This window comes from Trachymyrmex cornetzi, unplaced genomic scaffold, assembly GCF_001594075.2.
Source record: "Trachymyrmex cornetzi isolate Tcor2-1 unplaced genomic scaffold, Tcor1.1 scaffold646, whole genome shotgun sequence".
Taxonomy (NCBI): Eukaryota; Metazoa; Arthropoda; class Insecta; order Hymenoptera; family Formicidae; genus Trachymyrmex; species Trachymyrmex cornetzi.
Window position 1 is genome coordinate 171,065 of NW_017299966.1, and position 19,376 is coordinate 190,440.

The 19,376-nt window shown below is 33.1% G+C and overlaps 5 protein-coding genes across 12 annotated transcripts in view; 4 read left to right on the top strand and 1 right to left on the bottom strand.

The window, feature by feature from the left end:
• LOC108767061 (mpv17-like protein 2) overlaps positions 1 to 722 on the top strand; it is a 3,231-nt gene extending 2,509 nt beyond the window's left edge. Inside the window, exon 4 of one of the 2 annotated variants that reach the window (XM_018516725.1) lies at positions 647 to 722. In XM_018516725.1, the coding sequence (XP_018372227.1) occupies positions 647 to 652 (6 nt within the window). In that variant the 3' untranslated portion in view covers positions 653 to 722. Of the gene's footprint in view, positions 1 to 401; positions 454 to 646 lie in introns of those variants that run through there. The other variant, XM_018516724.1, reaches the window with a different exon arrangement.
• LOC108767059 (CAS1 domain-containing protein 1) lies at positions 207 to 4,587 on the bottom strand. 3 transcript variants are annotated; one of them, XM_018516713.1, is made up of 12 exons: positions 4,460 to 4,587; positions 3,631 to 3,786; positions 3,367 to 3,463; positions 3,033 to 3,291; positions 2,655 to 2,912; positions 2,349 to 2,584; positions 2,033 to 2,254; positions 1,637 to 1,958; positions 1,300 to 1,539; positions 944 to 1,234; positions 605 to 823; positions 207 to 498 (listed from the first exon to the last, which is right to left on the bottom strand). In XM_018516713.1, exons 2-12 carry the CDS (start codon positions 3,743 to 3,745, stop codon positions 373 to 375), a joined length of 2,385 nt encoding a protein of 794 aa, XP_018372215.1. In that variant the 5' UTR covers positions 3,746 to 3,786; positions 4,460 to 4,587; the 3' UTR covers positions 207 to 372. The 3 variants fall into 3 exon arrangements, with proteins under 3 accessions (XP_018372215.1, XP_018372216.1, XP_018372214.1); XM_018516714.1 differs by lacking the exon at positions 4,460 to 4,587 and adding an exon at positions 3,885 to 4,280; XM_018516712.1 differs by lacking the exon at positions 4,460 to 4,587 and adding an exon at positions 3,878 to 4,280.
• A 130-nt stretch (positions 4,588 to 4,717) lies between these two features.
• Positions 4,718 to 9,585, top strand: LOC108767062 (TOM1-like protein 2). 4 transcript variants are annotated; one of them, XM_018516728.1, is made up of 9 exons: positions 4,719 to 5,027; positions 5,307 to 5,476; positions 5,857 to 6,138; positions 6,249 to 6,515; positions 6,688 to 6,988; positions 7,157 to 7,274; positions 7,733 to 7,763; positions 8,384 to 8,434; positions 8,619 to 9,583. In XM_018516728.1, exons 1-9 carry the CDS (start codon positions 4,973 to 4,975, stop codon positions 8,814 to 8,816), a joined length of 1,473 nt encoding a protein of 490 aa, XP_018372230.1. In that variant the 5' UTR covers positions 4,719 to 4,972; the 3' UTR covers positions 8,817 to 9,583. The 4 variants fall into 4 exon arrangements, with proteins under 4 accessions (XP_018372231.1, XP_018372229.1, XP_018372230.1 ...); XM_018516726.1 differs by having other exon boundaries at positions 7,733 to 7,844; positions 8,619 to 9,582; XM_018516729.1 differs by lacking the exon at positions 8,384 to 8,434 and having other exon boundaries at positions 4,718 to 5,027; positions 8,619 to 9,585.
• An 887-nt stretch (positions 9,586 to 10,472) lies between these two features.
• Positions 10,473 to 12,850, top strand: LOC108767043 (protein FAM195A). 2 transcript variants are annotated; one of them, XM_018516670.1, is made up of 7 exons: positions 10,473 to 10,626; positions 10,746 to 10,971; positions 11,091 to 11,175; positions 11,602 to 11,720; positions 11,902 to 11,970; positions 12,281 to 12,337; positions 12,491 to 12,850. In XM_018516670.1, the coding sequence occupies exons 2-7, from the start codon at positions 10,920 to 10,922 to the stop codon at positions 12,559 to 12,561; spliced, it is 453 nt and encodes a 150-aa protein (XP_018372172.1). In that variant the 5' UTR covers positions 10,473 to 10,626; positions 10,746 to 10,919; the 3' UTR covers positions 12,562 to 12,850. The 2 variants fall into 2 exon arrangements, with proteins under 2 accessions (XP_018372172.1, XP_018372171.1); XM_018516669.1 differs by having other exon boundaries at positions 10,473 to 10,971.
• Positions 12,851 to 14,241: 1,391 nt separating this feature from the next.
• On the top strand, positions 14,242 to 18,786 carry BHD (folliculin). The gene is made up of 12 exons (XM_018516672.1): positions 14,242 to 14,482; positions 14,599 to 14,802; positions 14,887 to 15,009; positions 15,081 to 15,365; positions 15,465 to 15,530; positions 16,473 to 16,618; positions 16,868 to 16,973; positions 17,134 to 17,408; positions 17,515 to 17,627; positions 17,736 to 18,065; positions 18,158 to 18,392; positions 18,585 to 18,786. Exons 1-12 carry the CDS (start codon positions 14,432 to 14,434, stop codon positions 18,724 to 18,726), a joined length of 2,076 nt encoding a protein of 691 aa, XP_018372174.1. The 5' UTR covers positions 14,242 to 14,431; the 3' UTR covers positions 18,727 to 18,786.
• Positions 18,787 to 19,376: the final 590 nt, after the last annotated feature.

Below are 19,376 nucleotides of genomic sequence, written 5' to 3' on the forward strand. Positions count from 1 at the left end.
TATATATATATTTATAAATATATAATATATAATAAAATATATCAAATTTCTAAAATTATAAATCTAAATTGCAAAATATAAAATACAAGTAAATAGAAAAAATGATAACTGTATTTTTAACTTGATTTTAATCGAATACAGAAAATAATCCTAGTGAAAAATATTTTACACAATTACATGATAATTTTTGAAATGGGCAAGATATGCAACTCATTTTATTTTTCATCACGTTTTATTGTAAGAAAAGCGTAACATCTATTTATTTAATTAATCTTCCCTTTACGTGGGCTATGATATGGAGTTTTCTTCGTACATGTTATAATACTGCTAATATCTTTGACTTATTTGGCATGAGGATGACGGTTGCATTTTTTAAAACATTCCATCGTGAATGCCGATAGGTACTAACACAGCTGTGAACAGTAACAAATTGCGAGCTACTAGTTTCCAATCATTCGGTACTGCATAAGGTGCCAAAACGCGAGTCAATCTATGAATCTAGAAGAAAGAATTTCAATAAGAAAAAAAAATTGTTTTTTAATTATCGTTAAAATTATAATTGCAAATATCAAAGTCAATATAAGAAATGATCTGTTTTTCTTACTTCGTGACTGGCACATATGAAAATAAACGACGTAACTAATAGGTTTAACACGGGGAATCTGGGTAATAGTACAAGTACTCCATGCGAATCTGCTGCCAACCATATATGGCCTTGCGCAACCAAAGTTTCCAAACTTATTCTACCCAATCCAGCTAAAAGTGCAGAGTGTTTTCCCCGTAATGCCAATGATGCATTTCGAAGAGCAATATATCCTACAATCTAATAGGTTACATTAATAATAAAATAGCAATATAAAAAAAATTAATAAATACAAGAAAAACGGTGAAAAATATAATATGATGGAAAGGAACAAATAATAAACGAGTTAAAGCAGTTTACCGGAATAAACGCAACGTAAGAATGAATTTCCTCGCATTCTGATACAGAGTGACACAAAATTGTGAAAGTAGTATACGCTATTAAGGAAATCAATGCCAGTATAGAAGACAATGCAGTGCTTGGAATGTGATCTACTCTCTGAAGAGCGACAAGACCAGCTCCGAAAGTCAAGCCCCAGACTACGCTGTATCTGTCGACTCTCCAACGAGACCACCATTCGCGGATATCGTCATCAGTTGTCACGAATAATGCTTTCCAGGGCCTCGTGACAAAAACTTTCTCAAAGAACACCTGCATTAATGAAACGTACTATATTTTAAATACATTTTCCAGAGAAAATAAATTTTTTTACCTACCTCCGACATGTATAATATGGTAATTGTTGATACAAGACCCAAGAGTTTTAGAGCAAAGTATAGCAAGGCTCTCGGTCCGTATTCTGTTAAACTTCCAGAATATATTCTGGGTGGTAACCAAGCTAGAAAGTAAATTACTAAAAACCAGAATGATACCAATGGTACGAAGTGATAAAATTGATATGGCCTGTTCATGCAAAGGCATAAGGATACTGTCAATAAATTTAATCTAAACATGACCTGAAACACAACAAACAGATTTGATTCCACTGGCGAAAATATGATTTTAATAACTTGAGTTTAAGTTGCGTAAAATAAAACTTTTTCTAGTACTTACTCTAGCAAATCTGACAAGAGACACATTGCCAGTTTGCCAAAAATAATAAAAGTGTCCGTATCCAGACAAGAATAAGTAGGCAGAATTAATTAGTCTTAAATACATATAGATGGGTAAGACATTTTTGGCACCAGTAACATGGTATATGAGCACAACCGCTTGCATTAAACCTCTCCATTCATCAGTTTGTTCTCTATTTAACACTCTCGGTCCTCTCTCGCGATCTTCAGTGAAAAATAATCCAAGAGCTAAGATATAACCAAGTGGTAGCCAAAAACTGAATTCACTGTAATATTTATTCTCCTTCATGAAAAAATTTGTTCTAAAAATGACATAAGAGAGCAGAGAATTATTAAAGCTATTGCAATAGCTATTTAATAAGACAAGATTACAAACCTGTCGCATAAGTAAAAATATGCTAATATAATTGAAAAGAGAGCCAGTGATGTAACGAGGGTATAGAAATCTTGTACCTCAGGTTGCTTGATTTGAATGACTTCCGAAGTGCCTGCTTCTTCCGTGTCACTTACTTCCTCAGTGGTAACATGAGAATAGGATACTTCAGAACGATACCTGTACAATTTTCTATACAGCCATACACCCCCTCCTATTGTTACACTATAAAAGATTATTAAAAAAAAATTGTTTTCCATAAGAAGAATAAATAAATCATCGAATTAACGTACAAATAAAATATTAGATACTCAATTACAATAATGCAAGCGCAGATAGAGTTAACAATTGTAAAGTAGTTGCTGGCTCGGGATAACTGCAACAACTGCCATCATCGAAATTCATATGATCATTGCAATATGTATTTAATAGTATTTGAACTTTATGCCGAAGTGATAATGGACTCGCCAAATAACCATCTGGACTTTGTTCAAGAACACCCGTACCGACTAATTTGCTGCTTTGCCATATACGAGCCTCACTGTGAGATAATATCTGTATGCAGCGATTATAGAATATTTATCTTTTCCTTTATATTATCAGGTAAACATATCGTCGATGTTACCTTTTCGGCTGCTTTGTTGCACAAGTTGATCTGTTTGTTGTCTAAACTCGACAATTGTGCGGGCAGTCTTTCCTTGAGCACAGGATCTTGTAAGAGCCATAGAAATTGAGAACCCTTTTTAGCCAAAAAATCTATCGGCTGTACTAGTCGAATCAAACCTGTATTGTATTCCGAATAAAGTTGCGTATCACTGTTATTATTTGCAAGAATCACAGCTGCAGCAGAGCCTGCGACAATTACACTAGGTGCATCTGTCTTCTATAACAAAGATTAATGTAAATTTCACTATTTCATCCTCTGATTCAAACTCCCTTATGTCTGTATTTATACAATTTATCCATCTACTTATTGTATAATATAAATATATATGTGCCATACCATCCAGCTTCTAAGGTCTGCTGTCATAGAATTATCAAGTCGTGGCCTCCATAGAAATTGTACGTTTAACTTGAGTTGTTCATCATTAAAGCCCAAGTCGGAGTTTTCCGGCAGCTCCGTAAGATCGGATGTTTTACCATCGACCATAAATTGTGAAACAAATGATTTATATAATTGCCTTACTCTAGCATCACCAATAAATACAAAATGATTATGGTGGCCCATGAAAGCTAGATATCTCATACATCTTCTGCTGTCTCTGTGAAATTTGGCGTAAATTTTTTCTATATGAAAGTTAATGTCTCTTTATAAAATAAATAAAAAATAATCTTACGTTTGCGTATAGTGGTGCATCATGCAGCCGTATGGTTGCCATTCCTTATCTCCTTTGTATCTGCCTTCTGTCAATAACCATTTGCAAGAATCGCTACCTATGACAAAAGTTAATAATCTGTTTGTATGTGTGCCAATAAAATAAGTAAATTACTTGTATCATTAGAATAAAAAAATGAAAAATATAACATTGCAAAAATTGTTTTTATAAATTTGATGGTTATTGTTAATTTTTATACTTTGCAAATGTTTCCACTATATTTACCATAAATAAGATGTATGACACCATGATATACAATAAAACAGACAACAAGCGCAGTAGCTAATTTCTTTGCACTTGTTACCGTTATAAGACTAATAAAATGTTCGGCCGATGTCATGAAGGGATCCGATCGATATATGTATCTCGATTACATCGATACTGCAAAATAAAATTGTAGGTACTTGTGTAAATACTGTATACTTATTTACATGTATGTACATACATACATCAATATCTGAATTTTGCATACCTAATACCTAATAAAGCAGGATGCTCCGCTCAGACAGAAATTGTACTATATTGCAATCGCCCTCCGATATAATGCAACAATCCTTTCACGTTACGAGAAAAAAGGTGAAACTTATCTGAATTCTTATCGTTGTATAAATATAATGTCTTTTGAAATATACTATGCGGTCATAAAATAATTTTTATAACTTGTTTAGCATGTCGAACAGCATAGCAAAATGGTTTGTATAAAAATATCGCGAGCTTCAGTTTTAGTGCGATTTTGCAATTAGTGCGGTAAAGTAACATCACACATTAGTCACATTTCGCATCACCGTGCCGGGTACAAGTATATATCGATATAGGCGATATACCAGTATACCATACCATACCAACCGCAACTGCAAACTGCAAAGAGTGCAAAGTGCCGTACGGCTGTATCGCTGTATGGTGCTGCAGCGCCGCAGCTGCTCATTCGGCAGTCGGCTCACTGCTGCCTGCAGTGCAGTGCAAACGGTACAAATAGTGCAAATAGTGCAATGCAAAGGCAAAGCAGTTAGCAGCTAAGCAGCTCGCTGAGCGATCAAACACGATTGGCTCTTACCAATTTTTAGTTATACATAGATCCAAATGAAAACGGTGTCCGCGATGGCGCACAGCACACTTATAGCACACCTATCCTATAGTAACCTATAGTGTTCGAGTTCCTGTAGACAGTAGCAGGCAGTAGCTAGTAGCAGCAGCAAGTACTGCCAAGTAGCACCCCGCGGTCTCAGCATTGGGCAGCATTGGGCAGCAGTGGCAGCGATGGCAGCATTGGGTGGCATCAGCGCCGCTGATTGGCGGCCGTGCGCTTTCGTGACATTTGCGATTGTCTGCGATTCGATGTCTACCTCGGTCGCTTTTGGTCGCCTCGGTCCGCCTTTACTATTGCATAGGTCATATGATTCTGTCATTCGGTCTTACGCGAAATTGACGAGTTGTCAGTGTGCGCCAATTGTCATTCCTGTCAGCGATTATCGGGCACGTTTCACGTATACGTATATACGTATGCGAGTGAGAGTGAACGGCAGAAAACGCGGTAGTTAACGACGCAGGTTCTCCGTGCTCCGAGAAAATGTCACTTTTTGGAGTAAGCAATCCCTTTTCTACGCAAGTAGGACAAAAGATCGGTAAGTACTCTTTATTATTCCTCATTTTTGGTTGTCGTACCGAATTGTATCGAATGTACGTGTTTCGCGTCTCTCTTCTATTCCTTTAGAGAATTATTAGAGATCCACTGGTTGACCAGGACTTTCAAAGTGCGTACTCGGAACGCGATTTCACTTTACTTTCGATCAATTTAATTATGATCGATAGCATTGTTGCGTTTTAAATATTCGGAATAGCAGATCTATATGCTCGTAGCGAGTCGTCGTCATTAGTGTGGTTTTTCTTTTTTGTCATTTCAGAGTCTGCTACAGATGGTAGCTTACCCAGTGAGAATTGGACGCTTAATATGGAGATATGTGATATTATAAACGAAACTGAGGATGGTCCAAAAGATGCTATTAAAGCTATAAAACGCAGACTCAATCAGGCAGCAGGCAAAAATTACACCATAGTCATGTATACGCTTACCGTTAGTATTATAGATCATAATGATACTGCTTATGTAGAATCATGTCCAGTGTAACAAAGTATATCTATAATAGTTTGCTTTAATTGAGTACTTGACGCATCAGCCATGTGAATTGTTGTAACAATAATATAATAAGTAAGTGCCGTTTTAATCAAGTGCCACTTGACAGTTTTGGTTTGGACAATTTACACGATTAGTGCCACGTCGATTGACACAGTTGTCAATATTATTATACCTACAACTACATTTTTAAGTGTGCAATGTATTCTTGATGAAATCACTAGGAAAATACTGTAATGTTGTGAATATGAGCATATTTATGTTTATTAATTTATAATCTAAGTGGCTGTGCGATATAATATAATTTGTATATATAATAGGTATTGGAAACGTGTGTGAAAAATTGTGGGAAACGTTTTCATGCTCTTGCTTGTTCGAGAGAGTTTGTGCAAGATTTATTTAAATTAATCGGTCCCAAAAATGAACCACCGACGGCAGTTCAAGAGAAAGTTTTAAGTTTAATCCAAACTTGGGCAGATACATTCCGTCATCAGCCGCACACTCAAGGTGTTGTGCAAGTTTATCAAGAATTAAAGATAAAGGGCATACAGTTCCCAATGACCGATCTAGATGCTATGGCACCAATTATCACTCCGGAAAGAGTAAGATACTATCGGTTGAGATGAAACTATTATCTGCGCTATCCGTATATTTGGTCCATTTGTATCTCTGAAAATAATTTTGTTTCTTTTTGTCAATAATATTTTTATAGAGTGTACCTGAAACAGAGCAGATTCCGGCAAGTCTGGCTACAAATGAGCAACCCGCGTCTTTGGGAACGCAACATTTACCTTCTCAAACACAGTCACAGTCTGGCCAGTTAACTCAATTAAGCGAACAACAATTGGCCAAATTACAAAGTGAACTCGATGTTGTTCAAGGAAATATGCGCGTATTATCGGAAATGTTGGCATATTTTACAAGTCCAGATCAAAGTTGCAAGCAACAACCAGATTCTGCGGATCTTGAGTTATTGAACGTAGGAATCTTTTATATGTGTGTCTCATTAGTTTCTATAAATTTATTGAATAAAGTCTTGCTCCGTTTTTATTCATGTTTTCAAATTTTTCCTTATTTTCGTATAATTGTTTTGGTAAATTCCAATATATAAATTTCATGTTATAATTCCATGTCTAAACAATTATTTGTAGGAACTTCATTCGACATGTAAAGCAATGCAAGAACGTGTTGTCGATTTAATTGGTAAATTGGCCCACGATGAAATGACAGCAGAACTATTACGCATTAATGATGAATTAAATAATCTCTTTCTTCGTTATACGCGTTATACGAAGAATAAAATGCAAGTACCGGCGAGCACTATATTAGCCCAGACAATTGCACAACCACCGAATACTGAATCGATTCAAACTCTTACTAAACGAGAAGCGGAGTCACTTATAGATTTATCTGATGATGTGGATAATTTAACAAAACAAATGAATGAACTTGGTGAGTCAAAGTTGTATTAATCTAATGTAAAATTGCACAGTGCAAAATTGTGTTAAATATTATTTAAAAAGTGCTATTTCTATATATTTCTCATATATTTTCTCTGTATCACGTTCGTGTGAACTTTTTCTCAAGATTGATACTATTCTATCGTATTTTAAATATTAGATGCGGCTGAAGGTGTAGAGAAAAATGCAAGACAAAAGGAGAAAAAAGAAGGAGATAGCGATGAATTTGATATGTTTGCACAATCGCGTAATGCAACGTACGAAACAACAAAAAATAGGTATTGTACATTAGATTGTAATTTATTATAAAATTTCATCATTCATAATAACAGAAGATTGTTAAATTTATTTATATATGATAATTATTTATATATAATAGAGTAGTGCGTGCGTGTGTAAAATCTTTCTATGGTTTAGTAAAAAAAATATGTATATGTAGACTGTGATATATTTTTTCTTAAAAAAATATATCTTATATAATTAAAAACAAAATTGTATAACACGGTAAATATTAATACACAAAGCTCCAGTCCAAATTTTTGCAACGCACTTATTTTTTTGCAATTATTTATGACATGAATAAAAATGATAAGAAAAGAAAACATTACATTGCATATTTAATTATTTTAAAGCTCATCACACATTACAAATTTCCTTCAATATATATTTATTTATTTCAATATATATTTGTATATAGATTAATTTAATTCAATACTTTAATATATTCCAATTACAGTGGCAGCAAGTACGAGGATAATTTGGAGCAGGTGAGAGGAGGGAGTTTAAGTACGGCAATTCTCAACCGCAATAATCCTAAATTACCTCAACAGACCACTACTAGTGCTAGTGTGCGTAACATTCTCTCCTTCTTAAACTAACGATTAGAAAAAAATTAGTCACTACACTCATCAATCTTTTCTAACAAACACTTTTTTACGACCGACTGCTGCCAACCGAAGGTTGCCTAAAATACTGTAACTTGCATAATAATATAAACGTTCAATTCTTACGATTCAGTTTTATGCCAATTTCAAACACTGCATGCGCTAATGTTATATGTAAATTTGTGTTGTTAATGTCTCGATATTTTATATGTATACACACACGCGCGCGCGCGCGCGCGCGCGCGCACACACACACACACACACACACACACACACACACACTAGAAGGGTACAAAGGAGGTACAGTAACTTTTTCTTATGGAATCTTGCTTACATATGTTACGTATTCGTTATCACGATTGCATATCGCTTTTAAAAGCATGAAGACATATGTTAATTTTGATTACGTTATTATTGAATTTTGTTTGCATCAACGTTATAACATATGATTTGTATTTCTTTGTTGTTTTGTTCAATGTTTGTGTTTGTTTTTTTATACTTAGCCAAACCTGGAATCTGAATTCAATGAAATGGCAGCTTGGTTAGATCGTACAGTAAGTACTTTAGTAGTTTAGGCTTTCAAATCAATTTTACACACACAAATACTACATGTATTTGTTTTCAAGCAAACCAAATGTTCAAAATCATAATATAATCGCATAAATTTAAAAGATTCTCTTTCCAATGCAATTACATTTACAAGAGCGTCAGTATCAAACAATATAATTTGTATTACAGCCTGGAGGACAAGGTGATCAAGAATCCTTAACATCGTCGGAATTTGAGCGCTTCTTAGCAGAACGTGCAGCCGCGGCTGAAGCTTTACCGACGCTCCCTACAGCCACAACTGTCACCTCGAATTCTTCGACTACCGGCAATCAGAACATTCAGCGCCAAATTAACAAAGATCAAGACAAATCTTTATTCGCACTTTAAGTACCTTAAAATTATCTGTTGTAAAATGGGAGGTTAAACTTACTTGGGACTGCCGTGTTATTTTAAACGGCGCGTATCTATACGACTTTTCCCTCTGTTTAAACCACGCTCCCAACATCGTCGATAATTTAAGCTACGGATTTGTATTTTTTAACATAAGGGGCTGAAATAAGATAGAGAAATACAAAGACGGGGGAAAAAGTATACACATGAAAAATGCTTGTGCTTGTACGTACTTAATAAGGTAACTGATTGTATGCAATCATGTTTGAGATATTGTTTCAGTTATAAAATTGTGGTCATACACATGTATTAATATGATAGACAAGTTGCTTTAAAGTTGTTCTCTGAATCATTACAATTGATTATTATGTAATAATAGCATGTTAAGGATTAGTTTACATTTGTACATAAGCAACAATGCGTCCATGGAAAAAAAATATCCAGATTATACAATATATCGCAACAGGTTTTATTATGATAAATTTTGCCTCAAAGTGGCGAATTAAGCGTGAAATTCGCAATTAGATGAAATTTTCGGATTGATGGATCGGATATCTGGACGAATATCCAAATGAATAATCAATCTTATCTATATATTGATAAACTATTTTTCTATGTTGAAGTAAATTTTGTCTCTCAGCTGTTTGACATTCTATATACAGAGATACATTTTACAGATTTATTATTATTTTTACTATTGTAATTCCTACTATTGTATAGAGACTTTGTAGAGACTTTACTATTATAGATTAATATAAATTAGTAGCATGAATTTATTATTACTGCTATTATTACTGCAGTTATGTGTAATAATATATTATAAATGAGTAATATATTCTGAGAAATGATTATAAACGCAACAGTAATATTGGTAATTAGAGATTTTTTTAACATCCTATGTTTGTAGCTCCGAGAAAAAGGATGAAAAACTCTTGATTTTTATAGTTTTATCAATTATCCTAACATTTATTCATAATACTATACTTTCTATTCTTATATTTGCTTATATTTACATTTTTACTGTATTTATGCATACTTAGTGCAAATAGATGGCTAAAAAAACAAGTACACCTGCGGTGCCTGTATTAACTGAACTCAAAGTTAATAAGGATAATCTGTACTCTTGATTTACGCAGAGAATAAAACTGTGCATCACAACCAAATTTCTTTGTATTTCTTACACACACCTTATTACATTTTCAAATATAAGGCGTACATTATTTGCATTATCTTAAAAATAATTATATGTGCAACGAATTAAACTCTCTCTCTCTCTCTCTCTCTCTCTCTCCCCCCTCTCTCTCCCTCTCTCCCTCTCCCTCTCCCTCTCCCTCCCTCTCTCTCTCTCCTTCTCCCTCTCCCACTCCCTCTCCCTCCCTCCCTCCCTCCCTTTCTCTTTCTACTCTATAGAAACTCATTAGAAATATAAAATTAAAAATTAAAACATAAATAGTGAGAACAATTTTTATAGGAAGTTTGTAGAAATTGGAAAATGATTTTTCTTACCACGTGTACGGAATAGCGGTAGAACCAGAATGTCTAGTATTTATAGTATTGACGTGAATATTGTGGGAGCATAAATATACTCCACTATTCGTGAGTATACTTATTGGAGTAGATATTTGTTAGTGCAGTTCATCGTCATGGGCTGCGCTGATGACGCCTGACGAGAGCGAGAGCGATCAACGATTTCGTAATCGTAAGTCGCGATGGACAGCGATGGATGGGTGGTAAGAGAGTAAGGGTAAAGTAAGACTGAGATGAGCGACTAGCGAGAGCCTTGCGACTTGCGAGCACTTGAGCAGTGGTAAGCCGGCAATCACTCGAATCACCGCTGGCTTCGCTTCAGCTGATTTTAGAGTTGAGCCTTGCTGAATTAGCAATATCGGCATTCGGGCATTCGGCATCATTCGGTAGTTTCGACAGTTTCAGGCAGTTTGTTTCAATCGGCCAACGAATATTGAGACTATTGAGTAGCAACGAGCAGTAACGAGCTAACGAGTCGCTCGAGAACACGCGACAGGCGTGACGATTGATCGCGGATGACCTGGCATTGTGTTCGCGAAAAGAAGCTTCCACGCTTATCCGAGGACGAGGAACATGTATACCGTATCAAAAGGACCTAGCAAGATTGTAGCGAAAACACGACGAGGTAGTACTCTAAATTTGGATTTCTCAATGCCGCCTATCTAGCCTAGACCCTAGACGACAATTGTAGACAATTGTAGATTATGATTTGGAGCTTCCAAATTGAATTTCCGTTTTTCGTAGGGATCAGTCAGAATCTCGAGAGACTGGAAACTTTGCGCGATTTGACGAGGAAGACCGATATCGAAGACGACCACGAGATCACCTGGTGAGAGAGAAAGAAAGAGTGGCGCCTAACCCCTTTCTCGACGCAACTTTTTCACATTGCTTCTCCTCCACTGGGCAGCCACCGCTGCTTTCGACATTACGCAATTCATCAGAATTTGTTCCGTAAAATCGTCAAACTATTAACGTAATTGATGCGTATCGTTGAAATTCCTAATGGAGTATATCTAATGAAACGCATTGCAAATATATCGTCTATTGAAACTGATTTTTCTTTGTATTTCCTAGGACAATTAAATAATTTTTTTTCACATTTCACTGCGTATTGCGTAAGATTTGCATGTGTATAATAAACGCGTGTGACGAAAAAAAACTACTTGCTCCATTATATTTGTATGCTATGTCTGTAATAAAGCTTCTATATATATATATATATATATATATATATATATGTATTTCATATTCGCAGTCACGTACCAAAGCCAGTCTTCCATATGAATGGGAAATCCAAGTTTATCTCACAGCGACATCAGATGCAACAAGTTATTACTCCACAGCATGAGGAACTTATCAAATTTATTTATGAATGTAAGTAAGAAAGCACTTTACATACATGTTTGAAATAAAGCTTATAGTTAATTTCGTATCAAGTATGAAAAAAGTAATGAAAATGACACTTTAGTCGGAAAAAATATATATTGTGTGCTGATATATGTATTTTTTCCAATGTTGGACTAAATAATTTCCGCTTGTTTATTATTTTTAACAGCATGGAATCAAGTTAATACACTGCAAAGAAACGAATGTTGCGATGATACAGAATGTACAGAACTTTGCAGTAAGTAGCAATATACATGTACAACCAACTAAAACATATAGATACATCTCTATCAGAAAATTTTTTGTTTGAAAATTATATGCATTTTTTTCTAAAAGATTTTTCTATTTTTTATTTTTCGTGAAAAATTATTGTTATGTCTCTGTCGTGTACATACTATGATTTATTTGTGATTGGGACATGTATGTGCATATATACATATGTATATGTATATATGTATATGTATACATGTATATGCGCTCGTACTCATTATATTTATTAAAAAGAAAGACATTCTAGATTATATATAGTTTAATGTTTTGTACACTAGGTCCTAAGGATTCAATAGTATATTACAATGATGGTGAACCAAACAATAATCTGCAAGGTAAGTGTGATATTACTATTCACAATTATATCAGATTAATATTCTAAGAAGTAATTGATTTGCGCCTTAGGAGTAATTAATATTCTTTTGTTATATTATCTACTGTAATTGATTGTACAAAGTAAATGGCAAAATATTAATAAATTGTTTCAGACTTTAAACCGTTTGATTTGGAATCTTGGTGGGGCAAACGATTGTTTAACAATATCACCAAGTCACTCTGAGATATTCGTATAAAGCTAAGATTATTTTTCCAAGGACTTGTACTACTTTAAAAGTAGTATCACAGCTCGCGCTACGCAAATTAACTAGTATCGCGTTTTAAATATGTGATTAAAATCTGGCCGAGTTCGAAAATTAATGAAATAGTGTTAAATATGGATCTCGGATATGAATTTAACATATGTATCAAGTCGTATCAAATTACCTGTGAAAATATCACTCGAGTTGTACATAATACGCATACGATCATATCACATGTTATGAAGCGATAAGTCAGTATATTTGCAAGCTTGGTGTGTGTGTGTGTGTGTGTGTGTGTATATATATATATATTATATATATATATATACATGTATGCAATAATAGCGTTAATAATCTAAATGATTTAATAACGATTGTTTATAAGCATTTGTTAAAGTTTCTGCAAAATATTGATACTTTATTGTTGCTGTATTGTTAGATTTGCTCAATTTTAATGAGGTGCAGAATATTTGGCGTTTTTGTATAGAGCTTTGAAACGCTGCAGCAGAGTTTCACAAACTTTTGGTGGACAATAAAGTAGAATGACGCAAGGTACGCGAATACGTTAACTCAATCGTTAAAAGATCCTGATTCTGATTAGGTTTTCAACCTACATCGAATAAGAATCCAGTACGTATACCAAAATGCTTATACCAAAATGGAGCTAACATAAGTATAAGCAAAAGATCCATAGCTGTGCGGTATGAATCCTGCGAGATTGATGAATTTTTAATCTTCTTAGAATGTTGTATATATATTGCGTGCAACGATCGCGTGAATGCATGACATAATGTTGCGGGTATTTGTTACGACGATTTGTGTTCGACTTTTACATCAGCAAAAATTTAGTATAAATTTGTAGACTGATAATATATATGTAAGAAAATCGTCATATTATTCGTCGAGTTGCAGCTCGCTCATCAATTGGTGATGTAATCCATATTGTTGAGCTCACTCATCGAATTGTTATATATTATGGCAAGTTAAATTGATTGTCTCTCGTATTGTTACGTATCTATCGGATTATTGCAATGAGCATCCGATTAGCGACAATTTAAATGCCACAATATTACGCGTCTGACAAAGCGCAGTTTGCGAGAGTAGTCGTCATGTAGTGCGATAAAATTCAACTATATGCAGTTGAATTTTACACGATCATGAATAAATACCTCTTTATACATACAGAAATATTTCTTCTCAAGTTGTACTTTATTTCTATTTTACTGTTTCTCATGTAACGCAAATAAGTATGTATTATTATAATTGCTTACAAATAGTGAAGCAACTAAAATTAAGAGAAAAGATAACATTATCCTAATTTATCGTCAATTATTGTGTCCGATATATTTGATTTGTGATATATATTATATATATATATATATATATATATATACGCGTAGTGTAACAATTAAATTTACGGTAATGTTATGCAGATCCAACATTTCATTTTATTCACTATTTGATTCTATAAACATGACGCGCAGGGTATCAATTATGAAACTTTATCTCTAGGATGGAAAGTGAAAAGTAAAAATTTTTTTACCATTGAAGTTAATGGAGAAATTTTTCACTTTACACTTTTCATCCTAGGAAAAAAGTTTCATGATTGATACCCAGATATTTGAGCCAATGAAAATTTTATCGTGAGTCGCCATGTTGTTTCGCAGAGCTCAGTATTGCTGAGTATTTCAATTCAATAAAAAAATCTCTTCTATAGAGTACTAGAGTAGTTAGTCAGATGCAGTTGTGTGCAGTTGTGTGTGTGTGTCTACGTGAACGCACGTGTCAACATCGGTACAGTGTAATTTAGAAATATTGAAATAAAACTGCAATTATTACGTTTCGCGCATTATGATGAAGGATGACGAAATGCCACATAAAGTGGAAGAGCAAAATTCCCAGGTAATATCAATTTAATTTATTTAATTGCCAGTCATAAGTTATAAATTCAGACATATATTCTGTAATTGTAAATGATTTTTATTCTACCGTTTATAATGTAAGTTTTTTAATTGCAGATGGCATGTAAAGACAATGTATCCAATATAGGACCAATAATGCAACCTCAGAATAGTTCAGCGTTTCTTATAGTTTTAACATTTGCCTGCCAAGCTTTAATAGGATGTGCAAAACAACTTGATATAATGGATGGAGAATGTGGTGATGGAAATTATGGAACCTTACTTGCGCAAAGTACCAGTGCCATAAAATTGGCAATCAAGGTTATGCAATGAACGAAATAAAGAAAGTACCTATAAATCTTTTTTCTCTTCATCAACAATTGTAAATATTCGTATGCATCGTAGGAAGGGAGAATTTTAGCAACGAGACCTTTTGTAACATTTATACAAATAAGCCATATTATTGAAAAAGAAATGGGTAGCTTAGGAGGTGGAATATACTCGTTATTTTTTGATACGGCTGCTAAAGTAAGATTATCTCAACAGTACAATCCTTTTTCATCTTTAAGATTGAGAAGAAATTTTAACAAATATTTTAGAGTTTTCTTAAGTTTCGGAATGATGATCAAGTTACTGTTAATATGTGGTTAACCGCTCTAACATCTGCAAACAAGATGATATCTGAGGTTAGCGGGACATCGATTGGTGATCGAACCATGTTGGATGCTTTGATACCTGCGGAAAATAAATTAAGAGACGCATTAAGTTCAGGTTTAAATCCTATCAGTGCATTCGGGGAAGCTGTCAAAGCTGCCGAAACTTTCGCTATGCAAACTGTACATATGTCAGGATCTCTCTCTATTGATTTTACAAATAATTGCAAGGTATTATTTAATGTTTTGTATACATATGTATGTCATACATGTAATAGTTATTTAAATATTTGGAGCAGAATTATAATTTATCGTAATTTATATATGTAGACATTCAAATATCCACATCCTGGAGCACATGCCGTAGGCATATGGATGAGAGCTGCTTATGAAGGTGTTAAATTGAAATTTGGTTACGAATTTGATGTATAGAAGAGAAAAGAAAATTTCCTTTCGTTTCTCCTTAATATTTTTTCTTAATGCCCTAGTAAACTTATTCATAAAAATAGTGTAAGATATGCAATGCAATATGTAACATGCAAATGTGTAAATTTAGTTTTGTTCATATGTGTATGTCAGGTATGTATGTATGTATGTGCGTGTACGTGCATTCGTTGTGCGAATGTCGAGATTAGCTATCATAATGTCACGTGTCTCTGCCCCGACTTCATTTTTGTTTTATCACGTGAAAAGGATGAAAAAAATTAACTTCGTCGTGAAGTCTTGCTGAGCAATTTACGAAGAAGTAGGTAAATAATAGATTTACGTGTTATAAAAGTATTTTAACAGAGGTTATGTTAGAAATTGATTCAATCTTGTAAATCAAATTGTAATTACATAAATATTTAATTACATTCATGTGGACCATATTCTACGAATGTCTAATATAATACATATTTCGTAGAATATAACCATCATTTTAATTTATTAGATATTTTTATAATATATCTTACAATATTATTGTAATAAAAGATAATTCTATTCATTTATACATATATAAGTCTGTATGTATAGGTACTGCAGATTGTAGAATGCATAAAACTTATAAAGAATATACTTTTAGGCTATTCTATTTATTTAATAATCCAAGATCATGTGAAGAATCATAATAAATAATATTTGGATTATTTTCTGAAATAAATACAAAGGATTTCTAAAAATCTGTATTTTCCAAGAGCAATGAATGCTGCAATTGCATTGTGCACCTTCTGTGAAATACACGGACCTAAAGTGATATTTACCACGCAAACGTATCGTAACTATGATACACAGAATACAGAAAAACTAAAATTTTATGGACCTAAAGAAGTGTTGAGACAAGGTCATGCTTCCTTGGAGGATGGACAAGATGAATGCGAGGGCTGTCAAAGTATTGGGAATGTTAAATATTTAAGTAACGAGCATGAAACAAGAACATCTTTTTTGTCTGCTCAGCAATCATTAATGCAAGATATAGGAAACCTGCTAAAGCATGCTTGCATCAGGTATATTGTGTTTTTTATATTTTTTGATTTACAAATTTTATATTAAAAAATTATATTGTAAGGATATGAATTATTATATATATAATATATTTTATATTATATATTAATATATTTTATTTATAAATCATAATGATTTTATTAAAGATTAAAGTTTCATATTTGATATTAAGTATACACAAAATGTATAATATGTGTATGCTTTTAATTTTTTAAAGCTCATTATTATAAATCTTTTTTTTTTTTTTCAAGGAGTCTAAGTTGTGAAGTGCATCCTGGTAAAGAAGGTGTTTGCTACTTTGGAGATGAGTACAGGGGGCATGTTTTAAGTCATACTTTTACATTGAAAGATGCCCAGGTGAATTATGCAACGAAAAAGCATGTTTGGTAGTTATTACAACAAATTTTTCAAACCATGCTATTTAAAATTGCTCTGGAATCTAAAGATTTGATCTCACTTTTGTTTTATCATTCTTATACTGGCACATTTAAAGAATGATACATTCATTTCTTTATAGGCAAGAGGATTTAGAAGATGGTGCAGTTTTATTGTTTTTATGAGAGATAAACAATTCTTGTTGAACATGTGGCCATTTTTGATTGACAATTTAAAAGAGGTAATTAGAGAACTACAAGATTTTGCAGAGAGAAGATATAATGTAGAAGAAGCAGAATGTCCGCAAAGAGCAATGAGATTGACGACAGCAAATGGTGGAATGGGCTGTCATAGTACTTCTATTAAACAATCTAGAACACTTACCGATATAACAAATGAAAAGCATGTTTTTGTAAGGTAAGTGTTACATTAATCCTGCACGTAAATTGCGATAAAATATTGTGTACCATTTTTACGGTTATTTGCTATAATTACATTCAAATTATATATATAAATATTTCAGAATTCACATGTGGTTAGTATGGATCCTCAGTGCTGGTGCGAGACATTTTATAGAAATTTTCCCAATAAGTTTATTAGATGATGAACTTAATTATAATTTTGAACATCAAATTGGTTAGCAATTATAAGTATTTTCTTCTATCTATATTCTATAATATAATAATCGGTATTAAAATAAACCTTTTTCCTAATGGAAGTCATAATATCAAATATAATTTACAGAAACTGAAGAAGGGTTTACTTTATTGAACGCAAAATTGCCAGTAAATTTTAATTTTAACTGGGATGATTCTGAACTTTTGCCGGAATTTTCTGAAATTGCGGAAAGGTCTACTGCTGTAATTTTACGAAAAATAAAACAAATACTAGGGAAAGATCACTTTAGACAATTGCTGTATTCCTGTTTAACTGGTGTTCAAGTCTTGGTGAGAGGTCCAAAGATTCAGAGATTGGAATCTTTGTATGGACTTAGCAGTCTTGTTCCAAGAGCGTGTCGACGGGTAAAAACACAAACATTGGAATACATGGATCCTGACACATGTAACTTTATCGGTACTGTACTATTATAAAGAACATAACTTATATATACATATTGTATTTTATAAAAGAAATATTTTATAACAATATTGGATTAAAATTTTTAGGTGTAGATACTTCAGTAGCAGTTCCCTTACCTTGTGCAACTGTATGCAGATTAGATATAATACTTAATGAACACAAAGTTGAGAATGCAAAATCTCATATAGTTAAGTGGACTGGTTCTTTACCAACAAAACTTCCGACCCTGCTAACAAAAATTGAAAAATCACTCGATAATGAAAAACTTGGAAACTCGGTTCTTAAAGCACACTTTGCGACTCTTCAGGAAGAATGGGCCAAGTATGAATTGTTGTCATTTATATATACTGGTTTATTTCACTTCCATCATATTAATTTTAAACAGAGATATCAGATATTTTCTTAAGCATATATATGCAATTATTTATGTTTGAACATATATTTTTTCTCTCTTAAATCATACATATTATTTTAATATAGTAATTAAATATATATTTCTGTTATTGTGTGCAGTATTGCAAAAGTTGTTCATGCAATGCGTGGACGAGGCCATCGTGGCGATCTCTCTGGACTTATGCTCAGTTTGGGTGCTGGACCTCAGGATAAAAAGTTGCTGGACGCATGGTCTATGGGATTACCATCTAATCCAGCATAGTTTATAAAAATTAATTTGTTTTTATTGTACATGTATATCGTTGAACGTAATATTTATTACAGATTACTATAATGACTATATGTATGTGCGCGCGCGCGCACACACATGCACACACAGATATATGTATATATATATTTTACTCTGATTCCTCGCACTTGCTCGAGAGGAATTACTGTGTGTTCAAGATTATCTTTTTTTTATTTATAATTTAGTCAAAAATAAAAGCGAGAACTGAGTAACTTGACAAATCAATTTATTTAATATAAGCATAGGCTGCATTTAGCAGACTCAACAGTTGATCGCCCAATTTGCTTCGCTTTTATGTTTTAAGCTTAAGGAGGTTGTAAGGGCATAAAACACATATATTAATATTGACGCTTTAAACAAATTACATACATGTGAAAGTAGTGTTCATAACATTCTGGTTTTATTGAGCAACACATTTTTATAGATTATTTATTTTATTTGTTATTAGTTTTATTATAAACAAAAATTGTTAAAATAATAAGAAAAATCGAAATGTTTTTTTTTTATATAAATATATTAAGTACTAAATATGACTTATGCAAAGTTTCATTGAGATTCACCATTAGTTTATAACAAATAACAAATTTTATTTATTTACTGAACAATTAATGTCTGCATCTCAA

Bases quoted from the DNA above. Each gene is read 5' to 3' on its own strand.
- LOC108767059 (XM_018516713.1), bottom strand. From the start codon at position 3,745: ATGACATCGGCCGAACATTTTATTAGTCTTATAACGGTAACAAGTGCA. The intron at 2,913-3,032 runs GTATGGCACATA...TCTTTGTTATAG, and splicing joins CAGACCTTAGAAGCTGGATG to AAGACAGATGCACCTAGTGT. The intron at 499-604 runs GTAAGAAAAACA...TCTTTCTTCTAG, and splicing joins TCATATGTGCCAGTCACGAA to ATTCATAGATTGACTCGCGT.
- LOC108767062 (XM_018516726.1), top strand. From the start codon at position 4,973: ATGTCACTTTTTGGAGTAAGCAATCCCTTTTCTACGCAAGTAGGACAA. The intron at 6,516-6,687 runs GTAGGAATCTTT...AATTATTTGTAG, and splicing joins CGGATCTTGAGTTATTGAAC to GAACTTCATTCGACATGTAA. The intron at 7,275-7,732 runs GTATTGTACATT...TTCCAATTACAG, and splicing joins TACGAAACAACAAAAAATAG to TGGCAGCAAGTACGAGGATA.
- LOC108767043 (XM_018516669.1), top strand. From the start codon at position 10,920: ATGTATACCGTATCAAAAGGACCTAGCAAGATTGTAGCGAAAACACGA. The intron at 10,972-11,090 runs GTAGTACTCTAA...CGTTTTTCGTAG, and splicing joins TGTAGCGAAAACACGACGAG to GGATCAGTCAGAATCTCGAG. The intron at 11,721-11,901 runs GTAAGTAAGAAA...TATTTTTAACAG, and splicing joins TATCAAATTTATTTATGAAT to CATGGAATCAAGTTAATACA.
- BHD (XM_018516672.1), top strand. From the start codon at position 14,432: ATGATGAAGGATGACGAAATGCCACATAAAGTGGAAGAGCAAAATTCC. The intron at 14,483-14,598 runs GTAATATCAATT...TTTTAATTGCAG, and splicing joins TGGAAGAGCAAAATTCCCAG to ATGGCATGTAAAGACAATGT. The intron at 17,628-17,735 runs GTTAGCAATTAT...TATAATTTACAG, and splicing joins TAATTTTGAACATCAAATTG to AAACTGAAGAAGGGTTTACT.